The following is a 20,553-nucleotide window of genomic DNA, read 5'->3' on the forward strand; positions in this document are numbered from 1 at the left end:
TCCTAATTTGGTTTTCTTAGCTAGCTGTAGCAGCTTTCAGCTTTGCCTCCTTTATCTTCCGTTCCTCCCGCTCACTAAAACGGTCACCAAAAAGATCGATGTGAGGCCGCATCAGAATTGTATATTTGACAAACTCCTCCATGCAATCCACCAGACGGTCTCTGTTGCCACTAGGCATGAGTCGTTGATCGTCCGGTTGACCTTCGTCCGGGAACTGTGTATATGCCTTGGGAATTGAAGACTGGTTTGGAATGGTAAACATGCGCATCCACCGACCCAGGATACGTAACGAGTTGACCGCATTGAACGATTGGGATCCACCGCACACCTGGGCAATGGCCAGCGTTCGGCCTTGGGTGGGACGGACACTTCCAGTAGACAAAGGAATCCAATCGATCTGATTCTTGAACACAGCGGTCTAGCGTTGTGGAAGAGAACGTTAGTAAATAATGCATTAAATGCTAAGTGTATCGCCGGGATTCACTCACCAGATTGCCGTGCTGTTCAGGCGAGACCCAGACATGCCCATCGCTCCATAGACTGAGTTCTCGGAGCTCCTGTACTTTGGGATGGGCGGTATCAATCTCGTTCTTCACGGGAAGACCTTCGGGGTCAAAGACGCGTACGTCACATCCCAGCCGGAAGAGTATACGGGAAGCTTCCAATGCCACCAGTCGGGAATACGACCTTTTGCGAAGACTTCCATAGAGCACCAGGACTTTCAGTCTCTGGTTTGTAACTCGCAGGTTATTTTCTGCCATGTCCGCTGCGGTGGCTAGGTCTAATTCGTTGACCCAGTCCTCAGTTGAATTGTCGTCAAGGATGAATGGTCGATATTTCTGGCGGATATCTGGACTATCTTCACTCGGGGATAAAGCAAGAGTCCGATATGAGGCATCGGCTTGAGGAATGGCGGAGAACATCCTTCCTGAATATTTGGGGCGCAGCAGAGATTGTGAGATTGCTGGCCTAAGTATCGAGGGCACTCGTTGTCTAAAGTAATATAACATAGATCCCAAGGTTAAAAAGGTAACAAAAGAAAACAAAACATTTAAGAATTTGACAGTAATTTTGACCTGATATAGGAGAGGCATGTCACGAACAAACTTTGATTGGATAAGGTTTAGCTTGCTGACAACCAATCAAATTATGGAAAGTGGGCCCGAAAGACCCATGGATCTTTGGAGGCTCTTGCCCATTTAATTCCCCGAAGTCGGACCTGAAGATCCCACCTTGGACCTTTATATCTTGGGTTTCCGGGGGAAGTGCAATCCTGGACCTAGCATAGAAATGAATCAAAACGAAGGAACAAAAAGGGTAGTCGCAGTCGAATAGGTTGCTGCCAAATGTTGCCAGGCCAAAGGGGCGAAGAACCTACAGCTAACGTCCACAAAATGGATATGCTTGATATTCCCCGTTGTATTAGTTCTATCTTATAGGTAGGTAGTTATCTTATTTCTGTGCTCCTTGTAATAGTTATGCTAGGATATAATTTTGTGTACATAAATAGGGTTTAAATGTGAATTCAATGTTTGGAGCTTAGTGGATCTAAATCGCGTTAGTATGCATCTTGGCCCGACGTTCCTGCCGAGGTTCCGTGTCGTATATCCATGCTTAAAACGTGCACTCCATCTCTCTAGCCATATCTCTAGCCATCTCTCCAGCCTTCCTACAAGCTCCGACAGCCGCAATGTACACAGAAGAAAGCGTGCACACTCTTCCAGACGGCCTTGACCTGTATGCCAAGACATGGAAGGTACGTCTGAATTTGCAAGACACAGCTTTGGTCCCTGTCCGAATAAGCTGAGATGGACTCAAACATGATGATAAGGATATTGACTTTCAGAACTAACAATGCGATCTACTCTATAGACAAGCGGGTCTCCACTTGCTGTTTTGGCCTTTATCCATGGCTTCAGTGACCACTGTGAGTCTATATGTCGATCATGAACAATGACCCAAAACAGGTTCCAAGGTTATTGACACAAATCTTTGCTAGGCAATGCCTACCACGATCTGTTTTCAACACTGGCATCGGCAGGTGTTGAGGTCAGGTCTTTTGATCAGCGGTAAGTGTTCAACCATCAAGCCCAAACCCAGCCCTGACATCTCAATATAATTACCCACGAAGAAACGGCCTATTTTACCACGAACCCCAAACTAACAGCCTGAAACCAGAGGATGGGGCCGCAGCGTCAAGCAAACCAGCGACCGCGGTAACTCAGGCCCAACCTCCCAAGTCCTGTCGGACATCCACTCCTTTCTGCAAAGCCTACCCTCCAGGCCTGACCTGCCCCTCTTCCTAATGGGTCACAGCATGGGCGGCGGCGAAGTCCTGAACTACATTTTCCACCCAGAGTCACCTTACAACAGAGAAACATATAACCGGCCCAACTTCACCGGCGTGCTTCTGTACTCCCCTCTGATCGCCATAGATCCATCCTCCCGCCCCTCAAAGCTGACAGTCTCAGCGGGACGAGTTGTCGCAAAGTTGGTCCCCAATAAGCAGCGGTATTCCCCGCTTGACCACAGTTTGCTGTCTCGTAACGAGGATGTGGTCAGGGAAGTCATGGCTGACGAGCTGTGCCATGATACGGGAACTTTTGAAGGGCTGGCTGGCATGTTGGATCGAGGTATTTTTTTGGAGGGGATGTTTGCCGCTGGTCCTGAGGCTTGGGTGGAAAGTGAGCTGCCGTTTTGGTTCGGGCATGGGGATGGAGATCGCATTACTAGTTATGCCGCGGTGCAGGACTTCGTTGGGGCGTTCACCGAGAATGGTGGAAATGTGAAGTTTTGTCCTTACGAGGGGGCTTATCATAAGTTGCATGCTGAGTTGCCCGAGACGACGGAGAGGTTCCTCGCAGATGTGAAGGCTTGGGTTTTGAGTAAAGTGCCTGCAACGAAGGAGGTGGTTGTTCAGCATGAGGTAGAGGGTGTTGAGGGTGAAGACACTGCCGCTCATGAGGATGCAGGGGCCGACGGCAAGGCAAAGCTGTGAGGTGATTGTTCTTGTCGTGACTGTTTCTTGTTACGACTGTTTATCGTTATGACTATCGTTATGACAGGTTAATATTATTGTCACAATTCTCTATATGGTACAAATGCGTTCAGTCAGTATCAGACATGCAATAGAATACAGTTATATAGTACAGGATTTATATGCCTAGGACAGCTGGACCAAGATCTTACCGATCTTCGATTCGCCGCCAGACTGCCACGAAACCACCGCCCTGGATACGCACTCCGACCTTAGGCCGGCAGACCAAGACAGACTCTCCTCCCTTCGGGGGCTCCTCTAAGGTGGACACCTCAGAGATAGCATCAGAGGCAGCGGACTGCTCATCAGCTTCAACAGGAGTGGCACCCTCAGCGTCTGAAGGGACAGCCCAAGACGATGGGTCGGCGCCTGACTTTTTAGTCGCAAAACGCACATCCCATATACGGCCACCGCTCATTCCGGAGCCAAGCTCGATCACCTTCTCCTGAACAAGGGGCAGTCGATGGTCTCGGATCAGTTGCAGACACTCGCCGATCTGCGTAATACTAGGCATGAACACCACTAGGAGACCATCACGCTTCAACATCGGGGTAACATGTGGGATTCTCAAGTTTGAAGAAGGCATGTCAAGAATAACGTGTGAAAGGAACGGGTCGACTGGGTTTCCCCCCGTCAGTGAAGCCAGGCCAGTCTTTTTCCGCTGTTGCTTCTGCTGGGCAATCCAATTTTCAACGGGGCCCACGTAGAAATCAATGTTGCCTGCGTATATTCCACGGCGGAATCCCCGGATGTTTTTCTCGGCCAGCGCAGAGAACTTCGGTGATACGTCGACCGTGTGAATGACGGCGTTGCGCTGCGCTCGCCATGCATCCCATTCTTCCTGTGCTGGATCCGCGGTTTGCTCCGCGGGTTCCTCTCCTGCTTGTTCCGTGTCCTTTTCACCCGGCCTGGTAACACGGCCTTCTAGATAGTTGATCTGGGATCGCGATGGACGAGGCGGAGGAGTGGTATTGGCGGCATGGATGGCGCGCGCCAGATGTAGTGTCAAGGATCCATGGCCTGTTCCAGACTCGAGGATTTCCGTAGTGGGTTGTATTTCGCCCGCGGCAGGAGTGTTGACATGGATGTCGAGAAGGGAAGCAATCAAATTGGCATCCTGTGGATAGATCTACTGGGATAGCGTGAGTCCAATGTGTCTCCGTGTGTGATCCGTAGGAGTGCTGCGCATACCGGCGTGACCAAGCGAGGGGCCAGGGCGACGTATTCTTCTAATGTTGGAAGGCTGACTCGAAGATTCAGGCCTGTATGTAACGGAAATGTCAGTACATGCCCAGGGAATATCGAGAAGTGGGTGTTATTGACCTTTGCGAGACTGAACCGTGTCCCAAACCCGTTTCCCAATGATGCTGTCATGTTCCACTGCCCCGCGAGGAGTCTGGAGCTTTTCACCTCGCTTCAATGCTTTTGACAATGAGGGCTGTTTGCCGTGTAAAATGACTCGGTCTCCCTCTGCGCATTTCGTTAGTCCGGTGTTGGGAAGAAACGTTGCAACACACAATTACCTTTGATAATGGAGAAATTCGTGTCAATTGCCCGAGAGCGCAAGGCGCCTGTTGGTGTCGCACCAAAGATGGGCTGCAGGGCCTGGCGCAAACGAGACATGATATAGAACAATATAAAGCCCTGGAATAAACAGAAAACGGAAAATCTGGCTGATCGAGACTAGCCCGCTGCGGTACCGCTCGACCCACCCCCAGTCACCGAATCGAGGGGCACATCTTTAATCTCAGTTGCTTTTCCTCCTTCTCTGGACTGTACATATCTTCGATTTATTTCTATTGATATATATAGCGATCATGGGTTCTAACGCTCTCCCATACTTGAAGACTAAGCCTAAGCTCATCTTTTTCACCGACTTTGATGGGACCATCACAGTCGACGACAGTAGGTGCTTCCCCACAAAATGCCTGTACTTGAATGCTGACTAGGATCCCAGGCAATGACTTCATGGTATGTGGCATTGCTACCCTCTGCTAGATCTTTACTAATACTACTTAGATCGATAACCTTGGCTTCGGCCGGGAAGAGCGTCTTGTGTTGGGCAACCAGGTCCTTGACGAGACTATGAGCTTCCGGTGAGTGTTAAAACACTGTCTATCCCATAAGCAAGTCTAATGAGACTTCTTTCATTATAGTGATGCCTTCCGCAAGATGCTTGAAAGTATCAAGACCCCGTACGACGAGTGCATCGAAATTCTGTTGAAGAATATGAAGCTGGACCCGTACTTCGAGGAATTCTACCACTGGGCCGAGAATAACAATGTTCCCATTGTCATCCTTTCATCTGGAATGCGACCCATTATCAGTGCCTTGTTGGAGAAGTTCCTCGGCCACAAGCCAGCCAGCCACCTCACCATCATTTCCAACGAGCCCACCAGCCGGGATGGCAAGGACATCAACAGCGAGGGTGGTTGGCAAATCGAGTACCACGATGATAGGTAAGCCACTGTCAATCCAATCACCATCTCTCTCAGCTCACTGACAATCATTCACCAGCCACTTCGGGCATGACAAGTCCCTGGAGATCAAGCCTTATGCCGCGTTGCCCGACGGGGAGCGCCCGATTCTTCTGTACGCAGGAGACGGTGTTTCTGATTTGTCCGCAGCTGCAGAGACTGATCTTCTCTTCGCCAAGCAAGGCAAAGGTATTCATCTGCCCGATCCGCCTTTGAATCCAGATTCTGAGACAGCTGAACTAACGCTGTGGTAGATCTGGTGACCTATTGCCAACGCAAGGGAATGCCCTACACGACTTTCGAGAATTGGTCCACAATCCTCTCGACCTCCAAAGACATATTGAGCGGCAAGGTGTCTGCGAGTGAGGTGGCTGCCAAGGCTTCGCTCGGCCTGTAGAACAGAGGTAGACCCGTATAGACTTTACAACTAGATGCACATGAATATGTATTGATGATGGATATAAATTTCACACAAATTTAGCCAAGAATAATGAGAATATCAGTGAAAAGAGGAAGAATCCAAGGATACGGAGAAGATAAGTTGATGAATCACCAACATACAAACATCGGGGGAACCTTGGAAAGGCTAGAATCATTCAGGAGTCACCGCCTTCAGGGTCCAAGCGTCGAGGGTGAACTGCGAACTTCAATCCTCCAACAAATTATACCTGTCCTTTATATCCTAGAGTTGACCGAACCTGGTCTTCTCCTTTGCCCTATACTCTTGCAATTCGTGGGCATCATGCGACAGGGCGCATCGCTTTTCTTCAAGTCCTTGCCAGGGTGATATCTATCTCATAATGGCTCGCCGGCTAGTATGACATTATTTGACTCCCTGCGAAGCAGTTGACTAATTCGTGTAGGTCCGAGCGAGTGTACAGCTCGGTTTATTCGCAACATTCATTCTCCTCGTCGTCGTCATTCTCGATAATCGATACAGTGTCCTTCCCTCTTCAATCCATGGCCATCTTCCGTCGCATTATTCCGGATACGTGATCGCAGATGTGACCGTCACAGCATGTTCCTCTCTCAATCCATTCTCGAGCTGTAAGCTAGACCCAGAAAGCTGGTACCGCGTCGATAAGGACCTCTACCTGCGCTCCGGCTGGACTTCGAGTGCCTACGTCCAGTTCAAGCGGAAAAAGGAGGAGGAATTGGGCCCTGATGACAAGGTGGTCATCGACTTGAAAATCAGTCGTCTCACTCCCCAGTCTGAATCCGTTGGAAAGTCCGAAATCGAAGCGTGGGAACCCCGACCGGGAGGCATCTGGCTCAAGCGCTCGTCCTCCCGCCATGCTAGCGACTCCGAAAGCGCTGTGACGTACGTCGATGTCCTTTATGGAGCGGATGCTGTCGATCCCCGTCCCAACTGGGAAGTTAAAGATACTCCCATTCTCCTGGATAGTCGGACAGAAGAGTTGGAGACTCGTCTTAGTATTCGAAGAGGACATCCGCAGGCCAAGCTCAAGAAACCCGTTCCCAGAATCAACGAGAACGGGAAATTCAAAGTCATGCAGCTGGCAGATCTCCACATGAGTACTGGTCTCGGCCACTGTCGTGACCCTGTTCCCACGGAAGCGGAAACTGGCCAGAAGTGCGAAGCCGACCCCCGGACCTTAGAATTTGTCGAGCGACTTCTTGACGAAGAGAAGCCGGACATGGTGGTATTCTCCGGCGACCAGGTCAACGGCGAGACTGCCCCAGACGCACAAAGTGCTCTGTACAAGTCTGTAAAGCTTTTGGTCGACCGCAAGATTCCTTACGCAGCCATCTTTGGAAACCACGACGATGAGGGTGACCTGAACAGAGAACAACTCATGGCTCTATATGAAGACCTCCCTTACTCTCTTGCAGTCGCCGGCCCCGAAGACATCGACGGAGTCGGCAATTACGTTGTCGAAGTCCTCGATTGGGGCAAAAGCACACACTCTGCCCTGACCCTCTATTTCCTTGACACACATTCCTACTCCCCTGACGAACGTCAGTTCCGAGGCTACGACTGGATCAAGCCGAGCCAAACCCGGTGGTTCAAGAACACCGCCCAAAGCTTGAGAAGGAAACACCAGGAATATAACCATATCCACATGAACGTGGCATTCATCCACATTCCGCTCCCTGAGTATCGCAGTTCGGGAAAGTACTTCAAGGGCTCCTGGATGGAACCCCCTACTGCACCAGGGTTCAACTCTGGCTTCAAGGACGCCCTCGAAGAAGAGGGCGTCTTGTTTGTTAGTTGTGGACAGTGAGTCACATGCTTTTCAAGATTCCTTTTGTGTCGTTCCGAAGACTAACTGTTCTCTAGTGATCATGTCAATGACTATTGCATGCTCGAGCAAGACGACAATTCGAAACCCTCTCTCTGGATGTGCTACGGGGGCGGTGTCGGACTGGGTGGGTACGGTGGCTACGATGACTTCGTTCGACGAGTCCGTTTCTTCGACTTCGACAGAGGCCCCGGTCGTGTATCAACATACAAGCGTCTAGAATGGGGTCAAACCGAAGCCAAAATCGACGAAATGATGATCGTGGACGGCGGTACCGTCAACAGCCCGGAGGAAGCAACCTAACGAAGTCTGACTTCTCTCTCCCTATGCTCCTTTCTCTTCCTCTTCCCCATCTTGTATCGAGATGCCAGCCTGTCTGTACTGCACCTGCTCTCACATACTGTCGTTTCCGTTCTTGTTCAGCGACATGTGTCTTATTTTCCTGTACATATATTTTTGCCCCTTGCCTGCATTAGGTCGGCGTCTGCGGGGAGTCTTGTCTTTTTCTGAAATATTGAAGCCATCTCTCCTAGTCTTATTCTGCTCTGATTCTTGTGAGCCTGGACTGTAACGCTGAATATTCATTCACGAACAAACTCTGCAATTAATCTCCTGTGTATATCTTACATCGCCTACAATCTGGCCATCCTCACCACCATTTCTCAAAGAAAACTCGCTGCTCTCCATCATCCCCTAGGATCGCTACCAACTTCTCCACGATGGAATCAGTCATATCAGGCGGTCCACATACATAGCATACTGTGCCCTGGGAATCCAATTCATCACCTGTACCCACAGCCGCAGAGCGCAGATCATGATCAGATATCCTTCCTGGGTGAATCTTGAGATCCGAAGGAGACCCAGATGAGAGCAGATCAGACGATGAAGCCAGGTCCGTAAGGAAAAGGTCCAGCGAGATACGGAGCCGATGCGAACTCTCTTGAGATCGGATTATCTGGCGCAGACGTGGGAGAAACAGGACCTGGTCTAGTATTGCGTCTGCGGAGCCTGTTCCTTGGTGTTGCGGTAGGCGACTGGAGTATAGGATGTGGATGGTTTTCGGGTTGGGGGTGTGAGGTTCGTTGTTGTTCAGGTGGGAGAGCATGGATATCAGAGGGCTGAGACTGTGTTAGGATTCCTCCATAAGGGGTTGAAACAAGTGAGGCCTTGATTTGTGCTGGTGTATGTTTGTGCACCCTGGAGATAAGGGACATGATGTCTGGGAGGTCTCACTTACTTGATGCCAACACCACCCGCAACGAAGACGACATTTTTAACATCATTAATACTGATTCCAGTGGGAGGCCAGACAAAGCTTCCACCAACTCGGATGTTCAGTTCCCTGCCTAGGATCTCTTCCCTTGGCCTCCATAGCCATGCGACGGATGGGTTGCTGGGAGAGTCTTGCACAGCAAGTTCAACATATGGTGGTCGCCCTTGAGATTCTGAGGATGGTTCTAGCGCCTCGCCAGCTAATGAGTCTGTAGAAGCTTCCGGTGACGGCAGCACTTCGGCATCTGCCGGGGTAGAGGTGATAGTGAAGCCTCCCGCTTGGGCGAGGGAGGGAATATGGACATCAAGCCATTGGCCGGGGAGGAAGCTGAATGGCTGTTGATTGTTATCCTGTACACTGCATTAGTGGTGTCTTTGGGTAAACGTGTGTGATAGAAGATCCCCCGGTGTGATTGGAACATGGCGTGCGGGGCACATGGATAACGGCGCGGGGACAACAACATTGGGAGTTGATAGACGGGCTTAATATGTAAATCGAAGGCAAGGGAAATAGGATATATATGTAAAGGAAACAGAGGAGTAAAACATAAGAAACAACGCCCATACATTATTTTCTTGAGAAGGCAAAGCGAACTGTAGTAGCCGGACAGAGGGGTTGACCTGCTCGATGTGCGACAGTCGCACTGGATATAGTCTATTTTGCCGGGGCTCTGCAGCCGTGCGCAGCTCATGAGGAAGTGACTCGTCTCTTTGGGAAGTCATTTGTTCTGTAGTTATTGAAATGGAGCGAAATCTGAGTTGACTAGGCCGGATGATGGGCCGGGTGATGCGGAGTGGAACAGTTGAGCGAAGAACAAGCGAACATAAGGACAACGACTTCATCAAGACAGATCAATATATGTATCAAGCTACAAGGGTGTAATTGGATGAATTTAGTGGATGAATTCCCTGAAAGATGGCATGATTCTATTGAATATGAGACCAAGCCAGTGATGGGTTGTCGTTCCTCTGCCGACCACATGACTTCCTCTCTGTAATCCGTTTAAGCCATCACTCGACAACTTCCCTTAAAAATCGACGACTTGGGAATAATGACGGCGATGGCTGTCACAAACGAGGGACCGTCCTCTTTGTTCCCATTTTCCTGACTCCGGGGCTAGCATGGGTATATGTACAGCCCATTGCATGGTCACAGATGCGACCTCACATCACCCCCCACATCAGCGTTTCGCAGGCGCTTCGTACGAAAAGCTGCAAGTTTCCTCGGAGGGTCAGGGTTTTCCGCTGATCCTGTTGAGGGGAATTATGTGATGAGGGCTCCATGCAGATCTGCCATCCTATCACACCGTCTAGCGTGTGACGAGCGGCGGTCTTCCCTCGATCCCCGTCATCTCATTGGTGTGATGACCCCGGCTTGCTACTTGCGCTGGCGCTTTGCCGCCATCAAGCATTGGCCAGATGCACCTCCCAAACACACATCAATCCCTCTGCACGGGCTTTCCATGCTGATTCGTGCCCCCTCCTGCATGCGATGGCTTGTGCCTTCGGCCACTCGTTGGTCTCGAGCTCATATCTAGCGCTCGTCCTCCAGGTCGCCCAGACTTGTGTTCTTCTACTTTTTTTTGCCCTTTTCTACCACGCTGAAGCATTTGACCCTTTACGTGCGACAGACTGAATGTCTTAGCCAGCCGGTCTGGCCAAATCGCATTGTACACAGCTTTAATCCTACCGTAAGCGCTTCGGCTCAACGGTCAGCTTGGGAGAAATAGAGTCAATTTTTATTGCGATCGTTCGAAAATCACCGCCAAAATGCAGCTCCTGTTCCCAAAAAAGCATAAGCACCACAGGATCGTTCTTTGGTTGATGGCCGGGGAGTTTCCGCTCACCATCGTGATGCTGACATTGACGGGTATTGCTTCCCACGATCTATACCGGACATTGTTATGGCAAGATGGAGCAGACAATGGATTTAACAGTGCCCCGAACGAGGCACTGTATGCAGCAGCGAATTACCAGCCATTCAAGGCCCCCATGGTTTGGTCCGACTTGTATGTTACTCACTATACTCAATGTTCAAGAGCTGGCCGCTGACCCTGGGAATAGTACCACCGACTATAACCTTGTCATGGGTGTTTTGAGCACTTTCTTCCTCATCACGAAATTGCCTACTCACTGGATGAAGCTGTTTTATCCTCCTGTTGCGGTCGCCGTCCACGGGTCCTTGGTAATTCTATACATCGTGTCAGCGGCGTATCAGGCTGGGTCTGACACGTCAGACCCAAGACATCCCCAACCAGGGGCCCCGTGGTACATTGCGAAGAGTTGCAGTGTTGCCTCTAAAAAGTCCAATATTCCATACTGCATGCAAGCCAAAGCGTTGTTTGCTGTGACCATCCTCATGATGTTAGTTCGACCCCGTCCACCCTAATTTTTTTTTGCTCCCTGCCCTTTTACGAGGAAATAGTTAGCTAACAGCTCCCTCAGTGTCTACTATGTAGTTATCCTCGGCTTCAATATCCACTCCTGCTTCATCACTCCCGAAGAACGGGAAGCGATCCTGGAGCAGAGAGAAGAGCGACGCATCGAGAAGGAGTTCGAAGAAGAGATCATCAAGTCTCCCAGCATGATTCCCATGACCCCTGGCTCAATGCCTCAAGGACCAGGCATGGTTCCCCGCACCCCAGGGGTTCCGCCCATCGCTGTTGGTGGAAGTTTCTCACCCTACGCACCCCGTACGCTGGCCTTCAACCGACTGGGCAATGCTAGTACCGCCTCGGACCTTCCCCTGCGGGATAACTCGCGCGCGACTCAGCCCCAATATCCGTCGCCGCAATCGCATGAAGTCAGCCCGGAGAGTTCGACAGGGTCGCCGATGTACTTCCCGCCGCCACCAAAGAAGGCTGCTAAGGCTTGAGTGGGGGTTGAATTGTTGTTTGTCATGAAATTGCTTTTGTGATACCATTTGTTGTTGCCTATATAATTGCTCTATACTAAGTCCTCCATACTAAATCTCCATACTAAATCTCCATACACCCCGCCGAGGCCAAGTCTATATATGTATGACCTTGAAATCTATAAACCCGCGTTCCATGCTCCGGTGCCGACTATAAATACCAACCCGAGCAATTTCTTCTTTCTTCCTTCTCTCCCCACGATACTTACAAACTGCTTTGGTGAGTATACACTCTGTTTCCTTACACAGCGAGTTGCCTCTTATGCCCTTCTATTGCATGCCGGTACCTGCATCTCTCACTCTCATTGTATAGGCATATGCATATGCATATGAGATTATCTCACTTTCATCTTCGCCAGTCTTTCACTTATCTTCTATTTGCTCTCACTTGCATATCACTTATTGCTTTAACAGTATCTCACCTGTTACTCCTTGATTGCTACATATCTTTTACCCCAAGCTCTAACCAGCAACACACCCTTCTTTCACTTGCCATCTCACTAAGATCAGGTGTTTTGCTTGCATCTCAGCCTTTACTTGCTACCCTTGGTTCATTCTGAATTCTTTTGATTTCCATTTCTCTGATCTCTAATGCCGGCAGAAATTCAAACGCTTCCTTCCATCGGAATAACAGTATCCCGGAAGTATGCTTCTCACTCTCCAACTCTCCAGCAGGTGGGATAGCTAACCTTCGCTCTTTCCTCTATCACTCTCACACACAACCTTGGAATCCCCTCGACTTCTAACCTCGTATCCTACTTCATTCCATTTTATCTTTCAATATAGCAGCTTCAAATTCAACTCTGTTCAATTCAAGCTCTTCCGGGTCTGGCTCGCAGGCCCTGACTACCTTCTCGCCCATTGACTCTGATTCAACTTTCTCGCCCCCGCCTACAACTGGAATGAGTCTGACTTTCGAGCCTTTATCAAAGTCATTCTCAGTGATTTCCTGCAAGTCCGAGTCCGATATTCTTGATCTTGTCGTTCGGACCCTTGAAGACTGTGATTCGAAAGTGGACAAAGCGGCACGGTACTATTTTACGGATATACCTGCGGCTTGGGGGCCCTCTATTTTCGCTTGTCTTGATGACGAGAAATTACTACCACGGTTTGTGACTCTCCTCAAGATCTCCGGTGGATCTTGAAGCGAATGAATCCTCGAAGACTAAGTCCTCGATAGGAAGTATAGAAAGTCTTGGAATTCTCGCGACCACGTCCTTTGTTTGAAGCTGCCTAACCTGATTCATAATTCGATTCAACGCTGGTTTGCAAACTGCGCCAGTGAATGGGAACGCAGCGGCCTTATCACACCGAATGAGAAAGACATGATTGATGGTACATTCGGGACAACTCTCACCCTCACCAACTCCCCATTCACAAAGACTCTGAAGGAACCAGACATACTTGTTGATCCTGACGATCAACACCTCCCTTCTGTTGTCTTTGAATCCGGCTGGTCAGAACCTCTTAACACCCTCGAAGCAGATTGTGAGCTCTTATTAAGGGGTAGCGGCGGTCTGGTCCAGGTTGCCATCATTGTTAACTGGACCCCTAACCATACACATCAGACTGTGTCCGGAGAAGCCAGTGTCTGGCAACTCAATAATTCTGACCAACCGATAAGAAGACAAACTGAGGTATGTGGAAGGCTTTTATAGTCCTCGATGGACTATGTATTCTGACATCTTCTAGGTGATTTTTCCCGATCCGAAATTACCTATACCCCAAGGACTCTCTATCACACGTGGCGAACTTTGGAGAAGATCATTAGCTCCAACGCGAAATCCAAACGAAGCCTTACGCCTCGACATTGATATACTACGTGGGCACGCTCTTCGTGCTCTTTCCCGTATGAGACTTGGACCTGCGACATGATGACTTTTTTCATGTGGAACCTATACTTGCATATGCTTCTTATTATGTTAGCCAGGCTGACGCCTGGCTTGTTAGGTCAGGCCTCAGTTTGCTACCTAGGTAGTTAGATTAGCTAGCCTGTATCAGTTAGAGAATCAATCTCTTCCTTCTTTCTCTCTCCCCTTCTGGCTTTAATGGCGAACACGGCCTTCCTTTTACACAGCTGCGTGCACATCTGGGGGCTACTGAGTGGGCAAGGCATGGGATAGAATTCGACAACCCAAAAGAGATTAAGGAATTCGCGGCGCGAAAGGTGAGGGAGATGGATATGTACAACATATGAAGAAGCCTTGGAGATGGAAAAGAGCAAGGCGCTTGTGGATAGTGGGGATATGACAAAGGAAGAGTTCATTGCCAACTACGAGTCGCGTCACTTATGAACACTGGCCTGGACTCTTCAACAGGGAGTATAGGTTAACGTTGGGGGAATCTTGGCTTGAACATGGAAGACAATGGAGAGAGACCTTGGAAGGTCAGCCAGAAAGTTAAATAAGCCAGAAAATTAGGCCGACTCGTGTCGCTTCTTCTCCTTCTTAGACCAGCGCACTAAAAGGACGCAATGGGTTAGCTCGTTCCATGCCAAGAGTAGATAGCTTACAAGCAAGCTGAGCGGGGTTGCAAGAGGCGGTCCACAAAACTTACAGCCACAAGCATTGCACAAGGTCTTAGGCCCGTTGGGCCCTTTTCTCCATTCCGGCGAGTCAGCCGTTCCGCAGTCGCTGCAGACATGCTGGGCCTTGAGCCGTTTACGGCGGTCACCTTCTTGAGCATTGCGCTCTTGGTCTGCAGCTGTGGTGATGTCGATATCGCAATGTACAAGACGGCCACGGCTGACACCTGTACTGAGGCCTTGCGATCTCTCGCCCTCTGCATAGTTAAGACCCGTCATGACCTCGATGCCGTCGATATGTGAGTAGACTTCGCGGGTATTGCGTCCTGGGCCATAGCCCGTCGATTGGCTCGTGTCGGATTCCTCCGAATTCGGCCCCACAGTGTCCGTAGTATCAGGATCACTAGACATTTCGCCTGAACGAATGGATCGTCGGCCCTGGTTCTCGGTCACGGGGCCGCGATTATCCTGGTCGCTCCTAGAAGAGGGCACTCGAGCCGTGGTCGCCTCTGCATCTTCTTCTTGCTTCAATTTCGCAATCTGCTGGATCAGACGTGCGTTCTCAATCTTGTATTCCAAAAAAGAGTCAAGGAGCTGGGAGACCTTGTTTATATATGGTCGACACACGAGGAAAAATCCCGCGCAGGGCCCATTTGCGGTCGTGGTTCTCCCTGCCTGACGCTCCTCCTGGTTTGCAACATGTGAATGCCCATACGCCTCCATGAGACAATAGGTGCCGTTGGTCTTCTGAAATCGTAAATGGGTACGGAACGATTGGTTCGTGGCAACAGAATCGTCCATGTCTCTCTGGAGGATTGGCTGATCATCTTCATGGATGTACTGTGCCAAAAGACTTCCCTCGAGTTGTTTTGCGACACGGCCCGTGATATCCTTGCACGACGGGTTGGCATAGGTGATCCGGCCCTGGGGTGTGAGAAGAAGTAGCATGTCCTTCATTTCATCCAAGACCCGCTCTGTCCAGACCCCATCGCTTTGTACACCCTGGTATCCTTCATGTTGAGCACCTTGCACCCCGTAGTTCCCGCCATAGGATCCATGGGCTTGCTGTTGCTCCATTGAATACCCTGTATGCACCTCATCGGAGCTCAATGTCATCTGGGAGGAGGGTAGAGGCATACCCTCACAAGGTTGTGGGCGACTCAGAGCCATACCGAGTGCGGTATAGAGATATTAAACGAGGAGATTTGATGGCACCAGGGATAGGCTTGAGTGCTTCTGAAACATACGTTTCTCATAAATAGCCAGGGGATTTCCCTAGAAAACAATGGCCGCACGAGCGGACGAATATAGTAATGGTGTTGAGGATGGAATTGCTCATTCTCCAAATCCGAGGCGGTACATTTGGGACATTTGGCTAAGAAGGGGTTGGACAATGTGCCTCTCAAAATGTACACATCGTCTCAATGAGGGTCTGGACTCCTTGTAAAGAGAGAACATTGGAAATAAGAGCCGGCCATTGCTGGTTGACAAAACACCGCCGATCCCTGTGGGCCTCCGCACCTTAGTACAATTCACGTGATTTCGTGTCGCCTTGACGCGGGACTATGTGATCGATCACAATCAACGCTCCGAGCACTCTCTTTTCTCAGCCTTCTCTCTGCTTAACTTGTATCTGATTGAATTTGATAACGCTAACGGCCAACGGGCTTGAACGCCCATCTCTGCGCTTGTGTTCAAAATGTACGTGCTGATCATTCCCCACGTGTCGTGATGCTAACTGGGTTTTAGGTGTAAGTGCAACAGCTCTATACCTCGGCAAGAAGAACGAAACGATCCAACGGCCATCTAACATAATGTAGCGAAGATCGATAAGCTCTCTATCCTGGGGTACGTCTCTCAAAACTTCTGATCCGGGTGCAACCACTGCGGAGAGTAATTACATTCATGCTCATCAAACCCTGCTTGTTCTAGAGTCCGCTCTTTCGATAATACGCGCAGCGAAACCATCCAATTCCATACGCCCCTCACATTGATTGTCGGATACAATGGCTCAGGAAAGACGGTACGGAATGGCGAAATGGGCGACTCGGAGTTACTAGCAGGGAACTGACGCGGATCTAGACCATCATCGAGTGTCTCAAATATGCCACAACGGGCGATCTTCCTCCGAACAGCAAAGGCGGTGCTTTCATCCACGACCCGAAACTATGCGGCGAAAAAGAGGTACTGGCCCAGGTGAAGCTGTCATTCAAGGCTACTTCCGGAGCGAAAATGGTTGCCACGCGCAGCCTTCAGCTTACGGTGAAGAAGACCACGCGGCAGCAGAAGACCCTGGAAGGCCAGCTACTTATGGTTAAGAATGGCGAACGCACCGCTATTTCATCGAGAGTGGCTGAGCTGGACCAAATCATGCCACAGTATCTGGGCGTGTCAAAGGCCGTGCTGGATTCGGTCATTTTCTGTCACCAAGACGAAAGCCTGTGGCCAATGAGTGAACCATCTGTCCTCAAAAAGAGGTTTGACGAGATATTTGAGGCTATGAAGTACACCAAGGCCATTGACAACATCAAAGCACTGCGAAAGAAGCAGAACGAGGAGCTTGGAAAATTTAAGATCATGGAGCAACATGCGAAAGAAGACAAAGATAAGGCAGACCGTGCCGAAAAACGGTCCGTCAAGCTTCAAGACGAAATCGAGGCCTTGCGCGAGGAGACCCAGAAGATGTCGCAAGAGATGCGCCGTGTCGCGGAGCTTGCTGATAAGGCTTGGACGCAATCAGAAAGTTATGCCCAAGTCCTCGGTGCTCTTGAGGGAAAGCGTATCGAAGCTAAAAGTATCCAAACAACCATTGACAACCTCAAGAGACATTTGGTTGAGCTTGATGAGTCTGATGAATGGCTCGAATCTACCCTGGAACAATTCGAAACGAAGCAGCTCCAATACCAGCAACAAGAAGAGTCACACAAGGAAAACTATATGGAAATCAAGGAGCGGATTGAGCAGACTCGGCACCGCCTCGGCCTGAAACAAGCCGAGAATGGCAAGTTTGAGAACGACAAGGCCAACTTCGAGCGTCAGTCTCAAAGGCGCCAAAGCATGATCAATGAGATTGCGCGCGCCAACAACATCCGTGGCCTTGATGAGACGATGGGCCAGTCTGAAATTGATACCTTCATGCAGAAAATAAAACGCCTTTTAAGAGACCAGAACCAGTCTCTGGATCGTGTGAAGCGCGAAGCCCAGAAAGAGCTCCGTGAGGTTCAAGAAACATTGAACGAGATTGGGCAAACCAAGTCTGCACTCCAAGAGACCAAGAATGCGGCAAAACGACAGATTGCTGCGAATGACAAGGAGGCAACAACTTATCAAAAGAAGCTCAACGAAATCGAGGTTGATGAGGGCTTCCAGGCTGCCCTTGAGTCAAAGGTTGAGGATATCACGTCAAGGCTTGAGCACGCGAAAGAGCGAGCCAAGACTGCTCCCTGGGATCAGGATATCCAGGACACAAATGCGGAAATCCGCCGCCTTGAGGATGAAAGTTCGAGATTGAACACCGAGCTTATTGATTCGACCAAGAAGGCCGGAGAGTTGGCTCGCCTAGACCACCTTAAGAAAGAATCGAAGGACCGTGAGCGCAGTTTACAAACGATGAAAGGAGCCCATGGCGATCGCCTCAAGAAGGTTGTTGGGCCAGATTGGAAACCTGAGACGCTAGAGCGAGGCTTCCAGCAAGCCCTCGATAGCGAATCAAAGCAGGTGGCTGATGCAGAGCGCGAGCGCGATGGCGTGAGCCGAGAATTGGAGCATGTAGAGTTCAAGCTTAAGACTGCCAAGAAGAACCTCAAGCAACGCCAAAAGGAACTTGATGAATGCGTGAAGGAAATCCATGAAGCAGTCGACGCAGAACCCTCCGAATACCCTGAAATTGTGAAGGAGCGCCAGGCACAGTACGATCTCGCTCGCAAAGACGCTGATCAATATGCCGGAATGGGAGAGTATCTCACCAAATGTCTTGATGCTGCTAAGCGCACCAAGCTGTGCCGAACATGTCAAAGATCGTTCAAGAATGAGGCAGAACTCCAGACCTTCACAAAGAAGTTGGATGCCCTAGTCAAGAAGGCTGGCCTTGATGCCGAAGACGAGACCCTAAAGGGCCTTGAAGAAGATCTCGAAACTGCCCGCGCTGCTAGTGCATCCTACGACACGTGGGTTCGTTTGTCAGAGACTGTCATTCCAGAGCTGGAACAAGAAGAGCAAGAATGTGAATCTCAGCGTGACCAACTTCTGGAGAAGCTGGAAACTCAGGATGGAAAGGTTAGCGAGAAGACAGAAAGCAAACGTGACGTTGAGGGGCTTGCCAAGACAGTAAGCACTATTGCGCGTTACGATGCCGAGATTAAGACGATCAAATCACAAATCCAAGAGCTTTCTGCAAAGCAGCAGGACGCTTCAACCGCTCGCACCCTGGAAGATATCCAGGAGGAAATAGCCTCCATCAACGAAAAGTCACGGGAGTTGAAAAAGACCCTTTCGAAAGTGACGAATGAGAAAGAAAAGACGCGATCAGAGATCAACAAGCTCGAGCTAGAGTTCAGAGATGTCAAGAGCAACCTAGACAATGCCAAATTCCAGCTGGAAAAGAAAGCGGACCTCACCGTCCGGATGGAGGAATTCAAGAAGCTCAATAATCAGCAGCGGGAGGCAATTGAGAAGGCAGATCGAGATATCGAAAACCTCACGCCGGAGTTGCTTCAAGCCCAAGCCCGTTATGACGATATCAGCCAGCGAGCCGACGAGCGCGAACGAGATCTGCAGCACGAGATCAGTCGCTTATCCGAGAACATCCATCAGCTTGACCTTGCCAATGACGACATCAACTCATACAATCAGCGGGGAGGTCCGGGCCAGCTTGAGCGAAGCAAGAAGGAACTTCAAGAAATCGAAGCTGAAATTGGTAAACTTGAAGCCGATCAAAGCGAGATCACAAGGGAGATCAACAAAATCTCGACCCAACTTAAAGACAGCGAAAACACAAAGCGGCAATACTCCGACAACTTGACATATCGTCAAGCCACTCGATCTCTCAACACAGTTGTTGAAGAAGTTGAGCAATTAGAAGCACAAAATGCCGAAGTGGACCGAGGTCGTTTCAAGCAAGAGTCAGAACGCTGGACTCGTGAACACAATGCACTTGCTGCCAAACAGGCGAGCAAGATGGGCGAAATGAAGTCCAAAGACGACCAGTTGATGCAGCTGCTGGCTGACTGGAACACGGATTATAAGGATGCCGCTTCAAAATACAAGGAATCTCATATCAAGGTCGAGACCACCAAAGCCGCCGTCGAAGATCTGGCTCGATACGGTGGCGCTCTTGACAAAGCAATCATGCAATACCACGGCTTAAAGATGGCAGAAATCAACGCCATCGCTGGCGAACTGTGGCAGAAGACCTATCGCGGAACGGACGTCGACACAATCCTGATCCGCTCCGACAACGAGAACGCCAAGGGCAACCGATCGTACAACTACCGCGTCTGTATGGTCAAGTCAGGCGCCGAGATGGACATGCGAGGTCGATGCAGTGCAGGCCAAAAGGTTCTGGCTAGTATCATCATTCGTCTTGCCCTTGCGGAGTGTTTCGGTGTCAATTGTGGTCTGATTGCTCTTGATGAGCCCACTACAAACCTGGACCGAGACAACATTCGCTCTCTGGCGGAGTCGCTGCATGATATTATCCGCACTCGCCAGCAGCAGGCCAACTTCCAGTTGATTGTCATCACGCACGATGAAGAATTCCTGCGCCACATGCAATGTGGTGACTTCAGCGATTATTACTACCGTGTTTCGCGCAATGAGAGACAGAAATCAATCATTGAGCGGCAGTCAATTGCCGAGGTATGTCTTTAACTTGACCACTGGGTAATTCTTCTTGCTAACAATGTTCTTAGGTCATGTAACACCCTCTTCTTTCAGTCGTTTGGAAATTTTATTGGCTACGTAGCTTTACTTTTTCCCCAATTTGTTTTGAGTCTTTTTAAACCAAGCATACTTCGGCGTTGATATTGTCAAGTGATGTTGAATTTGCAATTTATTGCTATTGCTAT

At 49.9% G+C, this 20,553-nt stretch overlaps 10 protein-coding genes across 10 annotated transcripts; 6 read left to right on the top strand and 4 right to left on the bottom strand.

The window, feature by feature from the left end:
- Positions 1-16: 16 nt before the first annotated feature.
- Positions 17-1,010, bottom strand: N7525_005939 (uncharacterized protein; the record flags this gene model as incomplete). Its single annotated transcript, XM_002564261.2, has 2 exons — positions 17-418; positions 489-1,010. The coding sequence occupies 2 exons, from the start codon at positions 1,008-1,010 to the stop codon at positions 17-19; spliced, it is 924 nt and encodes a 307-aa protein (XP_002564307.2).
- A 680-nt stretch (positions 1,011-1,690) lies between these two features.
- N7525_005940 (acylglycerol lipase) lies at positions 1,691-2,998 on the top strand (the record flags this gene model as incomplete). The annotated part of the gene is made up of 4 exons (XM_002564260.1): positions 1,691-1,756; positions 1,873-1,927; positions 2,000-2,069; positions 2,179-2,998. The coding sequence occupies 4 exons, from the start codon at positions 1,691-1,693 to the stop codon at positions 2,996-2,998; spliced, it is 1,011 nt and encodes a 336-aa protein (XP_002564306.1).
- Positions 2,999-3,185: 187 nt separating this feature from the next.
- Positions 3,186-4,660, bottom strand: N7525_005941 (tRNA (adenine-N(1)-)-methyltransferase; the record flags this gene model as incomplete). Its single annotated transcript, XM_061213558.1, has 4 exons — positions 3,186-4,166; positions 4,229-4,299; positions 4,361-4,507; positions 4,561-4,660. The coding sequence occupies 4 exons, from the start codon at positions 4,658-4,660 to the stop codon at positions 3,186-3,188; spliced, it is 1,299 nt and encodes a 432-aa protein (XP_061070579.1).
- Positions 4,661-4,854: 194 nt separating this feature from the next.
- On the top strand, positions 4,855-5,911 carry N7525_005942 (putative Phosphoserine phosphatase; the record flags this gene model as incomplete). Its single annotated transcript, XM_002564258.2, has 6 exons — positions 4,855-4,942; positions 4,995-5,008; positions 5,057-5,133; positions 5,194-5,496; positions 5,555-5,703; positions 5,769-5,911. 6 exons carry the CDS (start codon positions 4,855-4,857, stop codon positions 5,909-5,911), a joined length of 774 nt encoding a protein of 257 aa, XP_002564304.2.
- Positions 5,912-6,314: 403 nt separating this feature from the next.
- On the top strand, positions 6,315-8,081 carry N7525_005943 (metallophosphoesterase family protein; the record flags this gene model as incomplete). The annotated part of the gene is made up of 3 exons (XM_002564257.2): positions 6,315-6,329; positions 6,378-7,756; positions 7,817-8,081. 3 exons carry the CDS (start codon positions 6,315-6,317, stop codon positions 8,079-8,081), a joined length of 1,659 nt encoding a protein of 552 aa, XP_002564303.2.
- A 346-nt stretch (positions 8,082-8,427) lies between these two features.
- Positions 8,428-9,893, bottom strand: N7525_005944 (FAD-dependent oxidoreductase; the record flags this gene model as incomplete). Its single annotated transcript, XM_002564256.2, has 3 exons — positions 8,428-8,896; positions 9,016-9,401; positions 9,618-9,893. 3 exons carry the CDS (start codon positions 9,891-9,893, stop codon positions 8,428-8,430), a joined length of 1,131 nt encoding a protein of 376 aa, XP_002564302.2.
- A 927-nt stretch (positions 9,894-10,820) lies between these two features.
- N7525_005945 (uncharacterized protein) lies at positions 10,821-11,925 on the top strand (the record flags this gene model as incomplete). The annotated part of the gene is made up of 3 exons (XM_002564254.1): positions 10,821-11,059; positions 11,115-11,414; positions 11,496-11,925. 3 exons carry the CDS (start codon positions 10,821-10,823, stop codon positions 11,923-11,925), a joined length of 969 nt encoding a protein of 322 aa, XP_002564300.1.
- A 630-nt stretch (positions 11,926-12,555) lies between these two features.
- N7525_005946 (uncharacterized protein) lies at positions 12,556-13,735 on the top strand (the record flags this gene model as incomplete). Its single annotated transcript, XM_061213559.1, has 4 exons — positions 12,556-12,608; positions 12,782-13,072; positions 13,145-13,601; positions 13,694-13,735. 4 exons carry the CDS (start codon positions 12,556-12,558, stop codon positions 13,733-13,735), a joined length of 843 nt encoding a protein of 280 aa, XP_061070580.1.
- A 645-nt stretch (positions 13,736-14,380) lies between these two features.
- On the bottom strand, positions 14,381-15,658 carry N7525_005947 (GATA transcription factor LreB; the record flags this gene model as incomplete). The annotated part of the gene is made up of 2 exons (XM_002564252.1): positions 14,381-14,424; positions 14,521-15,658. The coding sequence occupies 2 exons, from the start codon at positions 15,656-15,658 to the stop codon at positions 14,381-14,383; spliced, it is 1,182 nt and encodes a 393-aa protein (XP_002564298.1).
- Positions 15,659-16,238: 580 nt separating this feature from the next.
- N7525_005948 (MRX complex DNA-binding subunit) lies at positions 16,239-20,356 on the top strand (the record flags this gene model as incomplete). Its single annotated transcript, XM_061213560.1, has 4 exons — position 16,239; positions 16,309-16,336; positions 16,421-16,511; positions 16,571-20,356. Coding segments are annotated over 4 exons (3,906 nt in total), but the record flags the coding sequence as incomplete, so codon positions are not given.
- Positions 20,357-20,553: the final 197 nt, after the last annotated feature.

Source organism: Penicillium rubens, assembly GCF_028828025.1.
Source record: "Penicillium rubens strain IBT 27055 chromosome Unknown utg000002l_segment0_segment0, whole genome shotgun sequence".
Classification (NCBI taxonomy): Eukaryota; Fungi; Ascomycota; class Eurotiomycetes; order Eurotiales; family Aspergillaceae; genus Penicillium; species Penicillium rubens.